The following is a 17,472-nucleotide window of genomic DNA, read 5'->3' as shown; positions in this document are numbered from 1 at the left end:
TAGTGTTGATGTAGTGTTGATATAGTGATGTAGTGTTGATATAGTGTTGATATAGTGTTGATATAGTGATGTAGTGTTGATATAGTGTTGATGTAGTGTTGATGTAGTGTTGATGTAGTGTTGATAGTGTTGTAGTGTTGATGTAGTGTTGATGTAGTGTTGATGTAGTGATGTAGTGTTGATATAGTGATATAGCGTTGATATAGTGATATAGTGTTGATGTAGTGTTGATATAGTGATGTAGTGTTGATTTAGTGTTGATATAGTGATGTAGTGTTGATGTAGTGTTGATGTAGTGTTGATATAGTGATGTAGTGTTGATATAGTGATTTAGTGTTGATGTAGTGTTGATATAGTGATGTAGTGTTGATATAGTGTTGATGTAGTGTTGATATAGTGATGTAGTGTTGATATAGTGTTGATGTAGTGTTGATGTTGTGTTGATAGTGTTGTAGTGTTGATATAGTGATGTAGTGTTGATGTAGTGTTGATATAGTGATGTAGTGTTGATGTAGTGTTGATATAGTGATGTAGTGTTGATGTAGTGTTGATATAGTGATGATGTAGTGTTGATGTAGTGTTGATATATTTATGTAGTGTTGAAGTAGTGATGTAGTGTTGATACAGTGATGTAGTGTTGATGTAGTGATGTAGTGTTGATATAGTGATATAGTGTTGATATAGTGATGTAGTGTTGATGTAGTGTTGATATAGTGATGTAGTGTTGATGTAGTGTTGATATAGTGATGTAGTGTTGATATAGTGTTGATATAGTGTTGATATAGTGATGTAGTGTTGATATAGTGTTGATGTAGTGTTGATGTAGTGTTGATGTAGTGTTGATAGTGTTGATATAGTGATGTAGTGTTGATATAGTGTTGATGTAGTGTTGATGTAGTGTTGATGTAGTGTTGATAGTGATATAGTGTTGATATAGTGATATAGTGTTGATGTAGTGTTGATATAGTGATGTAGTGTTGATTTAGTGTTGATATAGTGATGTAGTGTTGATGTAGTGTTGATATAGTGATGTAGTGTTGATATAGTGATTTAGTGTTGATGTAGTGTTGATGTAGTGTTGATATAGTGATGTAGTGTTGATATAGTGTTGATGTAGTGTTGATATAGTGATGTAGTGTTGATATAGTGTTGATGTAGTGTTGATGTTGTGTTGATAGTGTTGTAGTGTTGATGTAGTGTTGATGTAGTGTTGATGTAGTGTTGATGTAGTGATGTAGTGTTGATATAGTGATATAGTGTTGATATAGTGATATAGTGTTGATGTAGTGTTGATATAGTGATGTAGTGTTGATGTAGTGTTGATATAGTGATGTAGTGTTGATGTAGTGTTGATATAGTGATGTAGTGTTGATATAGTGTTGATATAGTGTTGATGTAGTATTGATATAGTGTTGATGTAGTGTTGATATAGTGATGTAGTGTAGTGATATAGTGTTGATGTAGTGTTGATATAGTGATGTAGTGTTGATGTAGTGTTGATATAGTGATGTAGTGTTGATGTAGTGATGTAGTGTTGATATAGTGATGTAGTGTTGATATAGTGATGTAGTGTTGATGTAGTGTTGATATAGTGATGTAGTGTTGATATAGTGATGTAGTGTTGATGTAGTGTTGATGTAGTGATGTAGTGTTGATATAGTGTTGATGTAGTGTTGATATAGTGATGTAGTGTTCATATAGTGTTGATGTAGTGTTGATATAGTGATGTATTGTTGATATAGTGATATAGTGATATAGTGTTGATATAGTGATATAGTGATGTAGTGTTGATATAGTAATGTAGTGTTGATATAGTGATATAGTGATGTAGTGTTGATATAGTGATGTAGTGTTGATATAGTGATGTAGTGTTGATATAGTGTTGATGTAGTGTTGATATAGTGATGTAGTGTAGTGATATAGTGTTGATGTAGTGTTGATATAGTGATGTAGTGTTGATATAGTGATATAGTGATATAGTGTTGATATAGTGATGTAGTGTTGATATAGTGATGTAGTGTTGATATAGTGATATAGTGTTGATATAGTGTTGATATAGTGATGTAGTGTTGATATAGTGATGTAATGTTGATATAGTGTTGATGTAGTGTTGATATAGTGATGTAGTGTTGATATAGTGTTGATGTTGTGATGTAGTGTTGATATAGTGATGTAGTGTTGATATAGTGATGTAGTGTTGATATAGTGATGTAGTGTTGATATAGTGTTGATGTAGTGATGTAGTGTTGATATAGTGATGTAGTGTTGATATAGTGATGTAGTGTTGATGTAGTGTTGATATAGTGATGATGTAGTGTTGATATAGTGATGTAGTGTTGATATAGTGATGTAGTGTTGATATAGTGATATAGTGATGATATAGTGTTGATATAGTGATGTAGTGTTGATATAATGTTGATGTAGTGTTGATATAGTGATGTAGTGTTGATATAGTGTTGATGTAGTGTTGATATAGTGATATAGTGATGATATAGTGTTGATATAGTGATGTAGTGTTGATATAATGTTGATGTAGTGTTGATATAGTGATGTAGTGTTGATATATTGTTGATGTAGTGTTGATATAGTGATGTAGTGTTGATGTAGTGTTGATATAGTGATGTAGTGTTGATATAGTGTTGATGTGTTGATATAGTGATGTAGTGTTGATATAGTGATGTAGTATTGATGTAGTGTTGATATAGTGATGTAGTGTTGATATAGTGTTGATGTAGTGATGTAGTGTTGATATAGTGATATAGTGATGTAGTGTTGATATAGTGATATAGTTATGTAGTGTTGATATAGTGTTGATGTAGTGTTGATATAGTGATGTAGTGTAGTGATATAGTGTTGATGTAGTGTTGATGTAGTGTTGATATAGTGATGTAGTGTTGATGTAGTGTTGATATAGTGATGTAGTGTTGATGTAGTGATGTAGTGTTGATATAGTGATGTAGTGTTGATGTAGTGTTGATATAGTGATGATGTAGTGTTGATGTAGTGTTGATATATTTATGTAGTGTTGAAGTAGTGATGTAGTGTTGATACAGTGATGTAGTGTTGATGTAGTGATGTAGTGTTGATATAGTGATGTAGTGTTGATATAGTGATTTAGTGTTGATGTAGTGTTGATGTAGTGTTGATATAGTGATGTAGTGTTGATATATAGTGTTGATGTAGTGTTGATATAGTGATGTAGTGTTGATATAGTGTTGATGTAGTGTTGATGTAGTGTTGATGTAGTGTTGATATAGTGATGTAGTGTAGTGATATAGTGTTGATGTAGTGTTGATATAGTGTTGATGTAGTGTTGATATAGTGATGTAGTGTAGTGATATAGTGTTGATGTAGTGTTGATATAGTGATGTAGTGTTGATGTAGTGTTGATATAGTGATGTAGTGTTGATGTAGTGATGTAGTGTTGATATAGTGATGTAGTGTTGATATAGTGATATAGTGTTGATATAGTGTTGATATAGTGATGTAGTGTTGATATAGTGATGTAGTGTTGATATAGTGTTGATGTAGTGTTGATATAGTGATGTAGTGTTGATATAGTGTTGATGTAGTGATGTAGTGTTGATATAGTGATGTAGTGTTGATATAGTGATGTAGTGTTGATATAGTGATGTAGTGTTGATATAGTGTTGATGTAGTGATGTAGTGTTGATATAGTGATGTAGTGTTGATATAGTGATGTAGTGTTGATGTAGTGTTGATATAGTGATGATGTAGTGTTGATATAGTGATGTAGTGTTGATATAGTGATGTAGTGTTGATATAGTGATATAGTGATGATATAGTGTTGATATAGTGATGTAATGTTGATATAATGTTGATGTAGTGTTGATATAGTGATGTAGTGTTGATATAGTGTTGATGTAGTGTTGATATAGTGATATAGTGATGATATAGTGTTGATATAGTGATGTAGTGTTGATATAATGTTGATGTAGTGTTGATATAGTGATGTAGTGTTGATATAGTGTTGATGTAGTGTTGATATAGTGATGTAGTGTTGATGTAGTGTTGATATAGTGATGTAGTGTTGATATAGTGTTGATGTAGTGATGTAGTGTTGATATAGTGATGTAGTGTTGATATAGTGATGTAGTATTGATGTAGTGTTGATATAGTGATGTAGTGTTGATATAGTGTTGATGTAGTGATGTAGTGTTGATATAGTGATGTAGTGTTGATATAGTGATATAGTTATGTAGTGTTGATATAGTGTTGATGTAGTGTTGATATAGTGATGTAGTGTAGTGATATAGTGTTGATGTAGTGTTGATATAGTGATTTAGTGTTGATATAATGATGTAGTGTTGATGTAGTGATGTAGTGTTGATATAGTGATGTAGTGTTGATGTAGTGTTGATATAGTGATGATGTAGTGTTGATGTAGTGTTGATATATTTATGTAGTGTTGAAGTAGTGATGTAGTGTTGATACAGTGATGTAGTGTTGATGTAGTGATGTAGTGTTGATATAGTGATGTAGTGTTGATATAGTGATTTAGTGTTGATGTAGTGTTGATGTAGTGTTGATATAGTGATGTAGTGTTGATATAGTGTTGATGTAGTGTTGATATAGTGATGTAGTGTTGATATAGTGTTGATGTAGTGTTGATGTAGTGTTGATGTAGTGTTGATAGTGTTGTAGTGTTGATGTAGTGTTGATGTAGTGTTGATGTAGTGTTGATGTAGTGATGTAGTGTTGATATAGTGATATAGTGTTGATATAGTGATATAGTGTTGATGTAGTGTTGATATAGTGTTGATGTAGTGTTGATATAGTGATGTAGTGTTGATGTAGTGTTGATATAGTGATGTAGTGTTGATATAGTGTTGATATAGTGTTGATGTAGTGTTGATATAGTGTTGATGTAGTGTTGATATAGTGATGTAGTGTAGTGATATAGTGTTGATGTAGTGTTGATATAGTGATGTAGTGTTGATGTAGTGTTGATATAGTGATGTAGTGTTGATGTAGTGATGTAGTGTTGATATAGTGATGTAGTGTTGATATAGTGATGTAGTGTTGATGTAGTGTTGATGTAGTGATGTAGTGTTGACATAGTGTTGATGTAGTGTTGATATAGTGATGTAGTGTTCATATAGTGTTGATGTAGTGTTGATATAGTGATGTATTGTTGATATAGTGATATAGTGTTGATATAGTGATATAGTGATGTAGAATTGATATAGTAATGTAGTGTTGATATAGTGATATAGTGATGTAGTGTTGATATAGTGATGTAGTGTTGATATAGTGATGTAGTGTTGATATAGTGTTGATGTAGTGTTGATATAGTGATGTAGTGTTGATATAGTGATATAGTGATATAGTGTTGATATAGTGATGTAGTGTTGATATAGTGATGTAGTGTTGATATAGTGATATAGTGTTGATATAGTGTTGATATAGTGATGTAGTGTTGATATAGTGATGTAGTGTTGATATAGTGTTGATGTAGTGTTGATATAGTGATGTAGTGTTGATATAGTGTTGATGTAGTGATGTAGTGTTGATATAGTGATGTAGTGTTGATATAGTGATGTAGTGTTGATATAGTGATGTAGTGTTGATATAGTGTTGAAGTAGTGATGTAGTGTTGATATAGTGATGTAGTGTTGATGTAGTGTTGATATAGTGATGATGTAGTGTTGATATAGTGATGTAGTGTTGATATAGTGATGTAGTGTTGATATAGTGATATAGTGATGATATAGTGTTGATATAGTGATGTAGTGTTGATATAATGTTGATGTAGTGTTGATATAGTGAAGTAGTGTTGATATAGTGTTGATGTAGTGTTGATATAGTGATGTAGTGTTGATGTAGTGTTGATATAGTGATGTAGTGTTGATATAGTGTTGATGTAGTGATGTAGTGTTGATATAGTGATGTAGTGTTGATATAGTGATGTAGTATTGATGTAGTGTTGATATAGTGATGTAGTGTTGATATAGTGTTGATGTAGTGATGTAGTGTTGATATAGTGATGTAGTGTTGATGTAGTGTTGATGTAGTGATTTAGTGTTGATATAGTGTTGATGTAGTGTTGATATAGTGATGTAGTGTTGATATAGTGTTGATGTAGTGTTGATATAGTGATGTAGTGTTGATATAGTGATGATGTAGTGTCGATATAGTGATGTAGTGTTAATATAGTGATGATATAGTGTTGATATAGTGATGTAGTGTTGATGTAGTGTTGATATAGTGATGTAGTGTTGATATAGTGATGATATAGTGTTGATATAGTGTTGATATAGTGATGTAGTGTTGATGTAGTGTTGATATAGTGATGATGTAGTGTTGATATAGTGTTGATATAGTGATGTAGTGTTGATATAGTGATGATGTAGTGTCGATATAGTGATGTAGTGTTGATATAGTGATGATATAGTGTTGATATAGTGATGATGTAGTGTTGATGTAGTGATGTAGTGTTGATATAGTGATGTAGTCTTGATATAGTGATGTAGTGTTGATATAGTTATGTAGTGTTGATATAGTGATGATAAAGTGTTGATATAGTGATGATATAGTGTTGATATAGTGATGTAGTGTTGATATAGTGATGATATAGTGTTGATATAGTGATGATATAGTGTTGATATAGTGTTGATAAAGTGATGATATAGTGTTGATATAGTGATGTAGTGTTGATATAGTGATGTAGTGTTGATATAGTGATGATATAGTGATGATATAGTGATGTAGTGTTGATATAGTGATGATGTAGTGTCGATATAGTGATGTAGTGTTGATATAGTGATGATATAGTGTTGATATAGTGATGATGTAGTGTTGATGTAGTGATGTAGTGTTGATATAGTGATGTAGTCTTGATATAGTGATGTAGTGTTGATATAGTTATGTAGTGTTGATATAGTGATGATAAAGTGTTGATATAGTGATGATATAGTGTTGATATAGTGATGTAGTGTTGATATAGTGATGATATAGTGTTGATATAGTGATGATATAGTGTTGATATAGTGTTGATAAAGTGATGATATAGTGTTGATATAGTGATGTAGTGTTGATATAGTGATGTAGTGTTGATATAGTGATGATATAGTGATGATGTAGTGTTGATATAGTGATGTAGTGTTGATATAGTGATGTAGTGTTGATATAGTGATGATATAGTGTTGATATAGTGATGTAGTGTCGATATAGTGATGTAGTGTTGATATAGTGATGATATAGTGTTGATATAGTGATGATGTAGTGTTGATATAGTGATGTAGTGTTGATATAGTGATGATATAGTGTTGATATAGTGATGATATAGTGTTGATATAGTGATGATATAGTGTTGATATAGTCACCTAAGTAATTTATCAGATAATATGTTACATTAATGGATTATCACTAAAGAACCTCATGTTATGTAAGATCTTGACTGGCTGTGACTCTGCTACAAGCACAAATTAGAGATTTTGTTGCATGAAAGGAACATTTAAACAATAACTTGTTTGTATTGCATTCAAGCACGAACAGATACCTACAAAAACATACACTTGGCCCCTGATTGTAAGAAAGATATGGCCGTTTTTAAAGTGGGGAGTGTGACTGTTACCGCGTGACCTTTATCAAAGGCTCAGCGTCGTTATCCTCACAAGGGTAGGGTGCTGGAGTACTGGAAACAGGGGTTCTGATCATTTTAACCCATATCTATTTTCTTTTTTTAAATTATTAATTGTTTAACAAAATCTCTTTCTCTGAGCAATTGTATAATTATAATATAATTACCCAATTTTTTTGAGCACAGGCTTACAATATAGTATTATTTATTTTATACAGTATTTTTTCTCATCTTTATCAAACATGGCAAAACTGATGGACCCCACTGTACATAAAGTAAAGACAGCTAAGTCTGAGTTGGCACCCTAAATAGTGCACTTCTTAACCAGGAGTGCTAGGGTGTCGTTTCGAGCATAGCCTATGTCACAAAGACACTAAACAAGAACAAACCCATATTTCACTGAACCAAAAGTGCAGTGTGCAAAAATATAAAATAAAACCAGGTAAAGTAACGGTCTGTATTAAAGATAAGTGTTCTCTCTCCTCTCCTCCTTCCCTCTTTCCTCTCCTCCTTCTCTCTTTCTTCTCCTCCTTCTCTCTTTCTTCTCCTTCCATCCTCTCCTCCTTCCATCCTCTCCTCCTTCCATCCACTCCTCCTTTCATCCTCTCCATGTTTCTCCGCTCTTCCCTGCAGCTTGTGTCAAAGACAAATATTCTTTCTCTCCTCTCAGAGGTTCTCCCTGACCTCTGCCTTGTTCTTAATGACAGAGGAGAAGCGGACCAGTTTTATCTCCTTGGCATCCTGTCCTTTAGCGTCGTCCCAAACATACTCCGGTGACAGGAGCTTGGTGGGCTTGTTCCTCAACAGGTACCAATTCAGGTGACTCTCTTCCTGCCACACAGCCTCCACACCCACTGACTTATCCACCTAGAGGGAGGAAGGGGGTAGAGGAAGGGATGGGGTGGGGTGAGTACTGTACGTGAGTGACTAACCGTATGCCTGCGTGCGTAACTACCTACCTCCAGGTGCTCCCTGCACGTCTTGGTCAGCCGGTGAATATCCTCTAACGCTCCTCCGAATATGTTGGCCTGGTAGTAGAAGTCTCCCTGGTCCAAGGGTATGTAGGCTGTGGAGATGGTCCTCCGTTCGTAGGGGTACTGGCTCCGGGGGTCCATGTAGAACCTTCAAAAACACAAGACAGTTTTGTATTGTTACTTCACCTTTTTTAACAACAAAAAAAAGACCCTTGAGGTTAGAAACCATCTTTGCGAAGTAGACCTGACAAGAGGTCAACAGGAAGTAGTCAGCATGTAGGCGTATACAATAAAAGAGTTGTCAACAACATTTTCCTCCATCAGAGTTTTAAATGAGTAAGTATTACCAGGGGTGGACGCTGGCCCTTTAAGTAAGTAAGTATTACCAGGGGTGGATGCTGGCCCTTTAAGTAAGTAAGTATTACCAGGGGTGGACGCTGGCCCTTTAAGTAAGTAAGTATTACCAGGGGTGGATGGCGGCCACCAGTCTCCCCAGAGCTTCGGGCCCCACACGGCCGTGGAACCTCATGTCTACGTCCAGGCAGAATATGTAGTTCGCCCCCCGGTGGATGTGATCCTTAATGGCAGTCTGCTCCCAAATACATGATTGGTGGGATGTTCAGTAGATATTAAATCAATCAATCAAATAAAACTTTGTCCTCAGATGGAAATGTTGTTTGTAGGGCAGGGCTAACATGATAAAAATACACAAAGTCCATAAAGTCTACTGTCAACAACATTTCAACTATCTAGTATGCACTAACCCAATATGTATATCATCCTAACTTAACCTTAAACCTAACCCTAAACCTAATCTAAACCTAACCCTATCACTAACCCAATATGCATATCATCCTAACTTAACCTTAAACCTAACCCTAAACCTAATCTAAACCTAACCCTATCACTAACCCAATATGTATATCATCCTAACTTAACCTTAAACCTAACCCTAAACCTAAACTAAACCTACCCAAACCTATCTCTAAGCCTAACCCTAAACCTAACCCTATCACTAGGCATATCATCCTAACTTAACCTTAAACCTAACCCTATCCATAAACTAAACCTAACCTAAACCTAACCCTATCCCTAAATCTATCCCTAATCTAAACCTAACCTTATCACTAACCCAATATGCATATCATCCTAAATTAACCTAAACCTAACCCTATCCCTAAATCTATCCCTAATCTAAACCTAACCTTATCACTAACCCAATATGCATATCATCCTAAATTAACCTTAAACCTAACCCTATCCCTAAACTAAACCTAACCCTATCACCACCCCAATAGGCATACCATCCTAACCTATCCCTAACCCTAACCCTAAACTAAACCTATCCCTTAACTAAACCTAACATATCCCTAACCCTATCCCTATCCCTAACCCTAACCCTAAACTAACCCTATCCCTTAACTAAACCTAACATATCCCTAACCCTATCCCTAAACCTAACCCAATAGGCATACCATCCTAACCCTAACCCTAACCCTAACCCTATCCATAACCCTAACCCTATCCCTAACCCTATCCCTAACCCTATCCTTATCCCTATCCCTATCCCTATCCCTAACCCTATCTCTATCCCTATCCCTAACCCTATCCCTATCCCTATCCCTAACCCTAACCCTATCCCTAACCCTATCCCTAACCCTATCCCTTAACTAAACCTAACATATCCCTAACCCTAAACCTAACCCTAACCCAATAGGCATACCATCCTAACCTATCCCTAACCCTAAACTAAACTAAACATATCCCTAACCCTAACCCTATCCCTAACCCTAAACTAAACTAAACATATCCCTAACCCTAACCTAAACTAAACATATCCCTAACCCTAACCCTATCCCTAACCCTAAACTAAACTAAACATATCCCTAACCCTAACCCTATCCCTAACCCTAAACTAAACTAAACATATCCCTAACCCTAACCCTAACCCTATCCCTAACCCTAAACTAAACTAAACATATCCCTAACCCTAACCCTATCCCTAACCGTTGCCTAACCGTTACAACTGATAGTTTGTCGACAGTTTGGAGCATGTGTAGATCATGTATAGTATTTCTATAGCTACTGTACTGATAGAAGAGCTTGTTAGTAAGCATTTCATTCTACTATGTACAGTATGCTGTATCCTGAAAATAAACTTTAATTCAAATGTGATAACGATGTAATATATTATTTATAATAACCTGGATGAGCTCCATGCGGCGGAGGGATATCTCCTGCCAGCGGTCGAACTTCGGCACCCTCACAATGCTGAGCAGTCTGCCGACACCCAGAGTCACGTTGTCGGGCACGTCGCCGGGCAGGTCGGTGAACACGTAGTAATGCACGTCCAGCCCCACCTGGAATCAAATGGGATGGACTTTATCGATTTGAATTTAAAAGGATTTAAAACAAATTGAATGGACTTTCTATCGGTTTGAATTAAAAGGAATCATATGAACTGATTTAAACCAAATTGAATTAAGTATTTGGACCAATGAATAAGATCACATGGGCAGGGTGGACCTAGTCCTAGAGTAGTCTTTATAAATACGGGCCCAGAATGTTCCTTTAATGAGTAATCCCTTCATAAATACGGGCCCAGAATGTTCCTTTAATGAGTAATCCCTTCATAAATACGGGCCCAGAATGTTCCTTTAATGAGTAATCCCTTCATAAATACAAGCCCAGAATATTCCTTTAATGAGTAATCCCTTCATAAATACGGGCCCAGAATGTTCCTTTAATGAGTAATCCCTTCATAAATACAAGCCCAGAATATTCCTTTAATGAGTAATCCCTTCATAAATACGGGCCCAGAATGTTCCTCTAAATGAGTAATCCCTTCATAAATACAAGCCCAGAATATTCCTTTAATGAGTAATCCCTTCATAAATACGGGCCCAGAATGTTCCTTTAATGAGTAATCCCTTCATAAATACGGGCCCAGAATGTTCCTTTAAATGAGTAATCCTTTCATAAATACGGGCCCCAGAATGTTCCTCTAAATGAGTAATCCCTTCATAAATACGGGCCCAGAATGTTCCTTTAAATGAGTAATCCCTTTATAAATACAAGCCCAGAATATTCCTTTAATGAGTAATCCCTTCATAAATACGGGCCCAGAATGTTCCTTTAATGAGTAATCCCTTCATAAATACGGGCCCCAGAATGTTCCTTTAATGAGTAATCCTTTCATAAATACGGGCCCCAGAATGTTCCTTTAATGAGTAATCCCTGGACCTTCTTTAGACTATAACGGTCGATCCATTTGATAGACAGTTCCGGATTCTCACCATGAAGTGCTTCTCAGCTGACTCTAAGAAGTCCCGGAGAAAACGAGTGTATCTGCAAGGACGAAGAGAGACGAAAAACAAGTATGTGAAACGACAGAACTAAAACAGGCATTACATCTTCCAACGATGGATAGGGGGAAAAAAATGAGATGCATCATCTGTGACAGATTCAGATATGTATTAATTACAGGGATCTGGAGAAAAGAAGAATGTGAAATGTTCAGGTATAGCACAAGCAAGTGAAAATGTTTACGTATAAGACAGTTTGACAAGACAAATCTGAATTAAACATGAGATTGCATTAAATCCGGAAATATGACGCAAAAGGATTGATATAAGGCTATAGTGTGAATCCTAAATGGCACCTTATTACCTACTATAGACAACTACTTTTAACCAGGGCCCCTATGAGGTAGAGTAAAGTAGTGGACTATACAGAAACAAGGTGCCCAGTGTAGCATATGGTTATCTGTGAAACTCACTGCTCAGCCCGACGGGTCCCCCACTTGCGCTGCCGAATAGCTAGCTTTCAGTGGCGCGACGGACTCAGACGCTTCAGTAAAAGGAAGGGGAGATACCTAGTCAGTTGTACAACTGAATGTATTCAACTGAAATGTGTCTTCCGCATTTAACCCAACCCCTCTGAATCAGAGAGGTGTGGAGGAGGGAGGGCTGCCTTAATCGACATCCACTTCTTCGGCGCCGGGTAAACAGTGGGTTAATCGCCTTGCTCAGAATGACATAATTTTACCTTGTCAGCTCGGGGATTCGATCCAGCAACCTTTCAGTTACTGGCCCAGCGCGCTAACCACTAGGCTACCTGCCGTAGGGTGGTCTCGTGTGTTTGTGAGGCAGAGGTTCTGAGTTCGAGCCTCGCTATGAGCCAAATCAGTGGGGGACCGATACTCATTAACCAAGCAGCAAGACATCCTTAACACCAGTTGAGACACAAAAATAGTCCCCCCGTGATAAGGTTTTGAATAACGCAGACATTTCTTTTGGGGCCGCAAAATGTGCATAAAAGGCAGCACATGCACACAGGAAGTGGTGTAAACCACAGGAAGTGGTGTAAACCACAGGACGTGGTGTAAACCACTGCCTTTGCAACAGGTTACTACACATGGAGTCTGTGACTTACTTCCCTACGGCGAACACAGTGGTAGCGATGGTGAGGTTTTGGGACATAAAGGCCTCGTCTATGACCTCGGGGTCAAAGGTCCCCTCCCAGACTATAGGAGCCAGCCACGGGGTTACAGTCAGCACGTCAGTCCTCCTGAAGAAGGAAGGAAGAAGGACAAAGGAAGAAGGAGAAGTAGAAAGGGAAGAAGAAGGAAGAAAGAAGAACAAATAAAGAGATGGAAGTGCGAGAAAGGAGAAGGATAAAGGGAGAAGGTGGTGCGAGAAAGGAGAAGGATAAAGGGAGAAGGTGGTGCGAGAAAGGAGAAGGATAAAGGGAGAAGGTGGTACGAGAAAGGAGAAGGATAAAGGGAGAAGGTGGTACGAGAAAGGAGAAGGATAAAGGGAGAAGGTGGTACGAGAAAGGAGAAGGATAAAGGGAGAAGGTGGTACGAGAAAGGAGAAGGATAAAGGGAGAAGGTGGTACGAGAAAGGAAAGGAGAAGGTGGTGCGAGAAAGGAGAAGGATAAAGGGAGAAGGTGGTACGAGAAAGGAGAAGGATAAAGGGAGAAGGTGGTACGAGAAAGGAGAAGGATAAAGGGAGAAGGTGGTACGAGAAAGGAGAAGGATAAAGGGAGAAGGTGGTGCGAGAAAGGAGAAGGATAAAGGGAGAAGGTGGTACGAGAAAGGAGAAGGATAAAGGGAGAAGGTGGTGCGAGAAAGGAGAAGGATAAAGGGAGAAGGTGGTGCGAGAAAGGAGAAGGATAAAGGGAGAAGGTGGTGCGAGAAAGGAGAAGGATAAAGGGAGAAGGTGGTGCGAGAAAGGAGAAGGATAAAGGGAGAAGGTGGTGCGAGAAAGGAGAAGGATAAAGGGAGAAGGTGGTACGAGAAAGGAGAAGGATAAAGGGAGAAGGTGGTACGAGAAAGGAGAAGGATAAAGGGAGAAGGTGGTACGAGAAAGGAGAAGGATAAAGGGAGAAGGTGGTACGAGAAAGGAGAAGGATAAAGGGAGAAGGTGGTACGAGAAAGGAGAAGGATAAAGGGAGAAGGTGGTACGAGAAAGGAGAAGGATAAAGGGAGAAGGTGGTACGAGAAAGGAGAAGGATAAAGGGAGAAGGTGGTACGAGAAAGGAAGTGCGAGAAAGGAGAAGGGAAGAAGGAGGAGGAGAAAGGAAGAACAACTTTTTTTTACCAGCCACGGAGTCGGGACTTCAGTCCTCCCGAATAATAATAATTATAATAAATAATAACGCACATTTTTATTTTCAGAACATAATCATCAAGAATCCGCTAGATAATCATCAAGGTAATCAAGATAAACAGCCATTAGTGGTAAACACTGAGATATAGGTATGTACCTCATAGAACGTGTTTACCATAATGGTATAATAGAATACAGAGTAGAATAATAGAATAAACCTCTATTGAAATTCTGTTATCTGCATTTTGCTGCCACTTACACTGGTTCCATCAGTTTGGCTTGCTTGCGTTGTAATCTGAAAAACAGTGGGAGCAGGTTAACTTTCAGCAGAAACAGACTGATACTGAGATAATGATGTATTTTGTTCAAGGCTAAGACTTGCTTGGGTTACCCAGTTTGTTTGTGACATCATGTCACTCCTTCCTGTTTGGAATCAAAAGGTGGTGGCATGGTGGCACAAACTGATCTGGGACCAGGCTACACTTGGTTGAGTCATTATTTTAAAAAATAGATATCAATAGTAAAAGATAAGATCACTTTATTGGTCAATTGCACACAAGGTCCACCAAAATTTTGACTTCCACTTTTAACCCAACCCCTCGAAAGAACGCACATACATAAGCTCGTCGAACATCTCATTCCAAAATCATGGCCATTAATATGGAGTTGGTTCCCCCTTTGCTGCTATAACAGCCTCCACTCGATGTTGGAACATTGCTGCGGGGACTTGCTTCCGTTCAGCCACAAGAGCATTATTGAGGTCGGACACTGTTGTTGGGCGATTAAGCCTGGCTTGCAGTCGGCATTCCAATTCATCCCAAAGGTGTTCAATGGGGTTGAAGTCAGGGCAATGTGCAGGCCAGTCAAGTTCTTCCACACCAATCTAGACAAACCATTTCTGTATGGACCTCACTTTGTGCACGGAGGCATTGTCATACTGAAATAGAAAAGGGACTTCCCCAAACTGTTGCCACAAAGTTGGAAGCACAGAATCATCTAGAATGTCATTGTATGCTGTAGATTTCCCTTCACTGGAACTAAGGGGCCTAGCCGGAACCATGAAAAACAACTCCATACCATTATTCCTCCTCCACCAAACTTTACAGTTGGCACTACATTCGGGCAGATGGCGTTTTCCTGGCATCCGCCAAACCCAGTTTCGTCTGCCTGCCAGATGGTGAAGCGCGATTCATCACTCCAGAGAACGCGTTTCCACTGCTCCAGAGTCCAATGACAGCGAGCTTTACACCACTCCAGCCGACGCTTGGCATTGCACATGGTGATCTTAGGCTTGTGTGCAGCTGCTCAGCCATGGAGACCTATTTCATGAAGGTCCTGACAAACACTTCTTGTGCTGATGTTGCTTCTAGAGACAGTTTGAAACTCGGTAGTGAGTGTTGCAATCGAGGACAGACGATTTTTTTACGTGTTACGCGGTTCAGCACTCGGCGGTCCCGTTCTGTGAGATTATGTGGCCTACCACTTTGCAGCTGAACCGTTGTTGCTCCTAGACGTTTCCACTTCACAATAACAGCACTTACAGTTGACCGGGGAAATTCTAGCAGGGTATTAAGTTGACGAACTGACTTGTTGGAAAGGTGGCATCATATGACGGTGTCACGTTGAAGGTCACTGGGCTCTTCAGTAAGGCCATTCTACTGCCAATGTTCGACTATGGAGATTGCATGGCTGTGTGCAATAGCTGAATCCACTCATTTTTAAGGGTTTTCCACATTTTTTTGTATATATAGTTTACATGGAGGTTTTGGAGAGGTGCGGGGGGCTGCCACACCAGTATAGTACGGATACCCACACGTACTCGCTCACCTGTGATTCAGCACAACCCGGTGATGCACCTGGCTGACAGATGAGAAGGAAAAGAGTGAGATGTAACAGAGATAATTATCTTACATTTGATACCTGTCAAAGCACCTGTCCAAGCAGAAACACCTGAGTGGAGTATCCAGTTCGTAGTTAAGCCATCTCGGTATTATCTACTGGTCTTATGTGATATATAAAAGACATTTAGCAGACACGTTTATCCAAAGCAATTTAGTCACGCATTATAGTGGAAATTACAATATTGTTATAATGCTATTATTGAATAAAACTGTTGTTTTATGCAATAGAATAAAGGGGTTGTTAGAATGCTCATCTGTGTGTGTTCTACTGAGGATGGGCCTCTTTGGGTGTTACCGCATTCCAGAGCAACTCAGCCACACAGGTGCACCACTAAGTAGTGTCCCAAATACCATCTTGTCCCTATTTTGTAAAGGAGTGTAGTACATAAGGAATCGGGTGACAATTGGGCCTATTCATAGTCATTCGTCAAACCACAGGATCACCTTTCACGTCATCCAATAATTCACCACCTGCCAAACAATGGCGTTGTGAAAACCAAACACAGAATTCTGGGAAGAGGCCAGAAAAAAACACCAGTTTATCCTGTTCACTACACAAATAAGACATAAAAACACAGCATCAAGCCAGTTTCCCCTTTAACCCAGCCTTAGCCACACCGTACAGTACAGCTTTCAACCAGCATGAGACAATGTTTTCTTACTTGAGAAACACGGATGCACAGTACGAGAAGACAAACCTTAGTTGAGAGGAGAATATACAATTATATAAAATCAATAACAACAATTTTTTTTTTTTAAAGACAATAATATAAAACTCAAAAAAAGATCCCACATTTTGGCTGCAGCTTCTCAGACGTCCTTACCAGCAGATTCCCCCCGCCATTACTAAAGAAAGTAGAAAATGATCACGTCCTGAAAAAAAAAAAGGAAAAGTCATATGAAAAAGTTATTTCTGTAAAATAACAAGTACTATAGATTAGTGTATGAAAATATCATCATATCTGTGTATTTGAATGCATCCGATGTGCAGACACGTAATAAATCTAACAACAATAAAAATATGAGACTTTCACCTTTTGCATATTGTTACAAAACCGATTTAACTAGCCTGCTAATATTGATAATAGTGGTGTGAACGTTTAACCCTGGTATCAAACGTTCCCACCCCTAGTATCAATATTAAACAGGCTAGTTAAATCGGCTTTGTAACAATATGCACCTCTAGGTGCAATAAATCCTCTAGGTTATATCAGCTGTGTCTGTGAACCCCTCCCGTATCTGAACTGGCTACTTAGGAGGGCACAGCATGATCAGAGGTGAGAGGTCACTTGATCGGGTCAACAGGAAGTATTATTAAAGAGATGATTTGAAATACAGATAGCGATGTATTAGTCCCAGAGTTAATGATCCAAGGTCTGTT

General features: G+C 37.9%; 1 protein-coding gene across 4 annotated transcripts in view; it reads right to left on the bottom strand.

The window, feature by feature from the left end:
- Positions 1 to 7,471: 7,471 nt before the first annotated feature.
- Positions 7,472 to 17,472, bottom strand: part of LOC139537917 (globoside alpha-1,3-N-acetylgalactosaminyltransferase 1-like) — a 36,157-nt gene continuing 26,156 nt past the window's right edge. For 2 of the 4 annotated variants that reach the window (XM_071339808.1, XM_071339807.1), the window contains exons 2-11: positions 16,916 to 16,964; positions 16,754 to 16,789; positions 16,018 to 16,050; positions 14,450 to 14,485; positions 13,012 to 13,146; positions 11,874 to 11,925; positions 10,782 to 10,937; positions 9,042 to 9,166; positions 8,563 to 8,725; positions 7,472 to 8,470 (exon numbers count right to left, since the gene is read on the bottom strand). In XM_071339808.1, coding sequence (XP_071195909.1) covers positions 8,270 to 8,470; positions 8,563 to 8,725; positions 9,042 to 9,166; positions 10,782 to 10,937; positions 11,874 to 11,925; positions 13,012 to 13,146; positions 14,450 to 14,485; positions 16,018 to 16,050; positions 16,754 to 16,789; positions 16,916 to 16,964 — 986 coding nt within the window. In that variant the 3' untranslated portion in view covers positions 7,472 to 8,269. Of the gene's footprint in view, positions 8,471 to 8,562; positions 8,726 to 9,041; positions 9,167 to 10,781; positions 10,938 to 11,873; positions 11,926 to 13,011; positions 13,147 to 14,449; positions 14,486 to 16,017; positions 16,051 to 16,753; positions 16,965 to 17,472 lie in introns of all 4 variants that reach the window. The other 2 variants (XM_071339809.1, XM_071339810.1) reach the window with 2 other exon arrangements.

Source organism: Salvelinus alpinus, chromosome 13 (assembly GCF_045679555.1).
Source record: "Salvelinus alpinus chromosome 13, SLU_Salpinus.1, whole genome shotgun sequence".
Lineage (NCBI taxonomy): Eukaryota > Metazoa > Chordata > Actinopteri > Salmoniformes > Salmonidae > Salvelinus > Salvelinus alpinus.
This window is presented reverse-complemented; position numbering and strand designations above follow the sequence as displayed.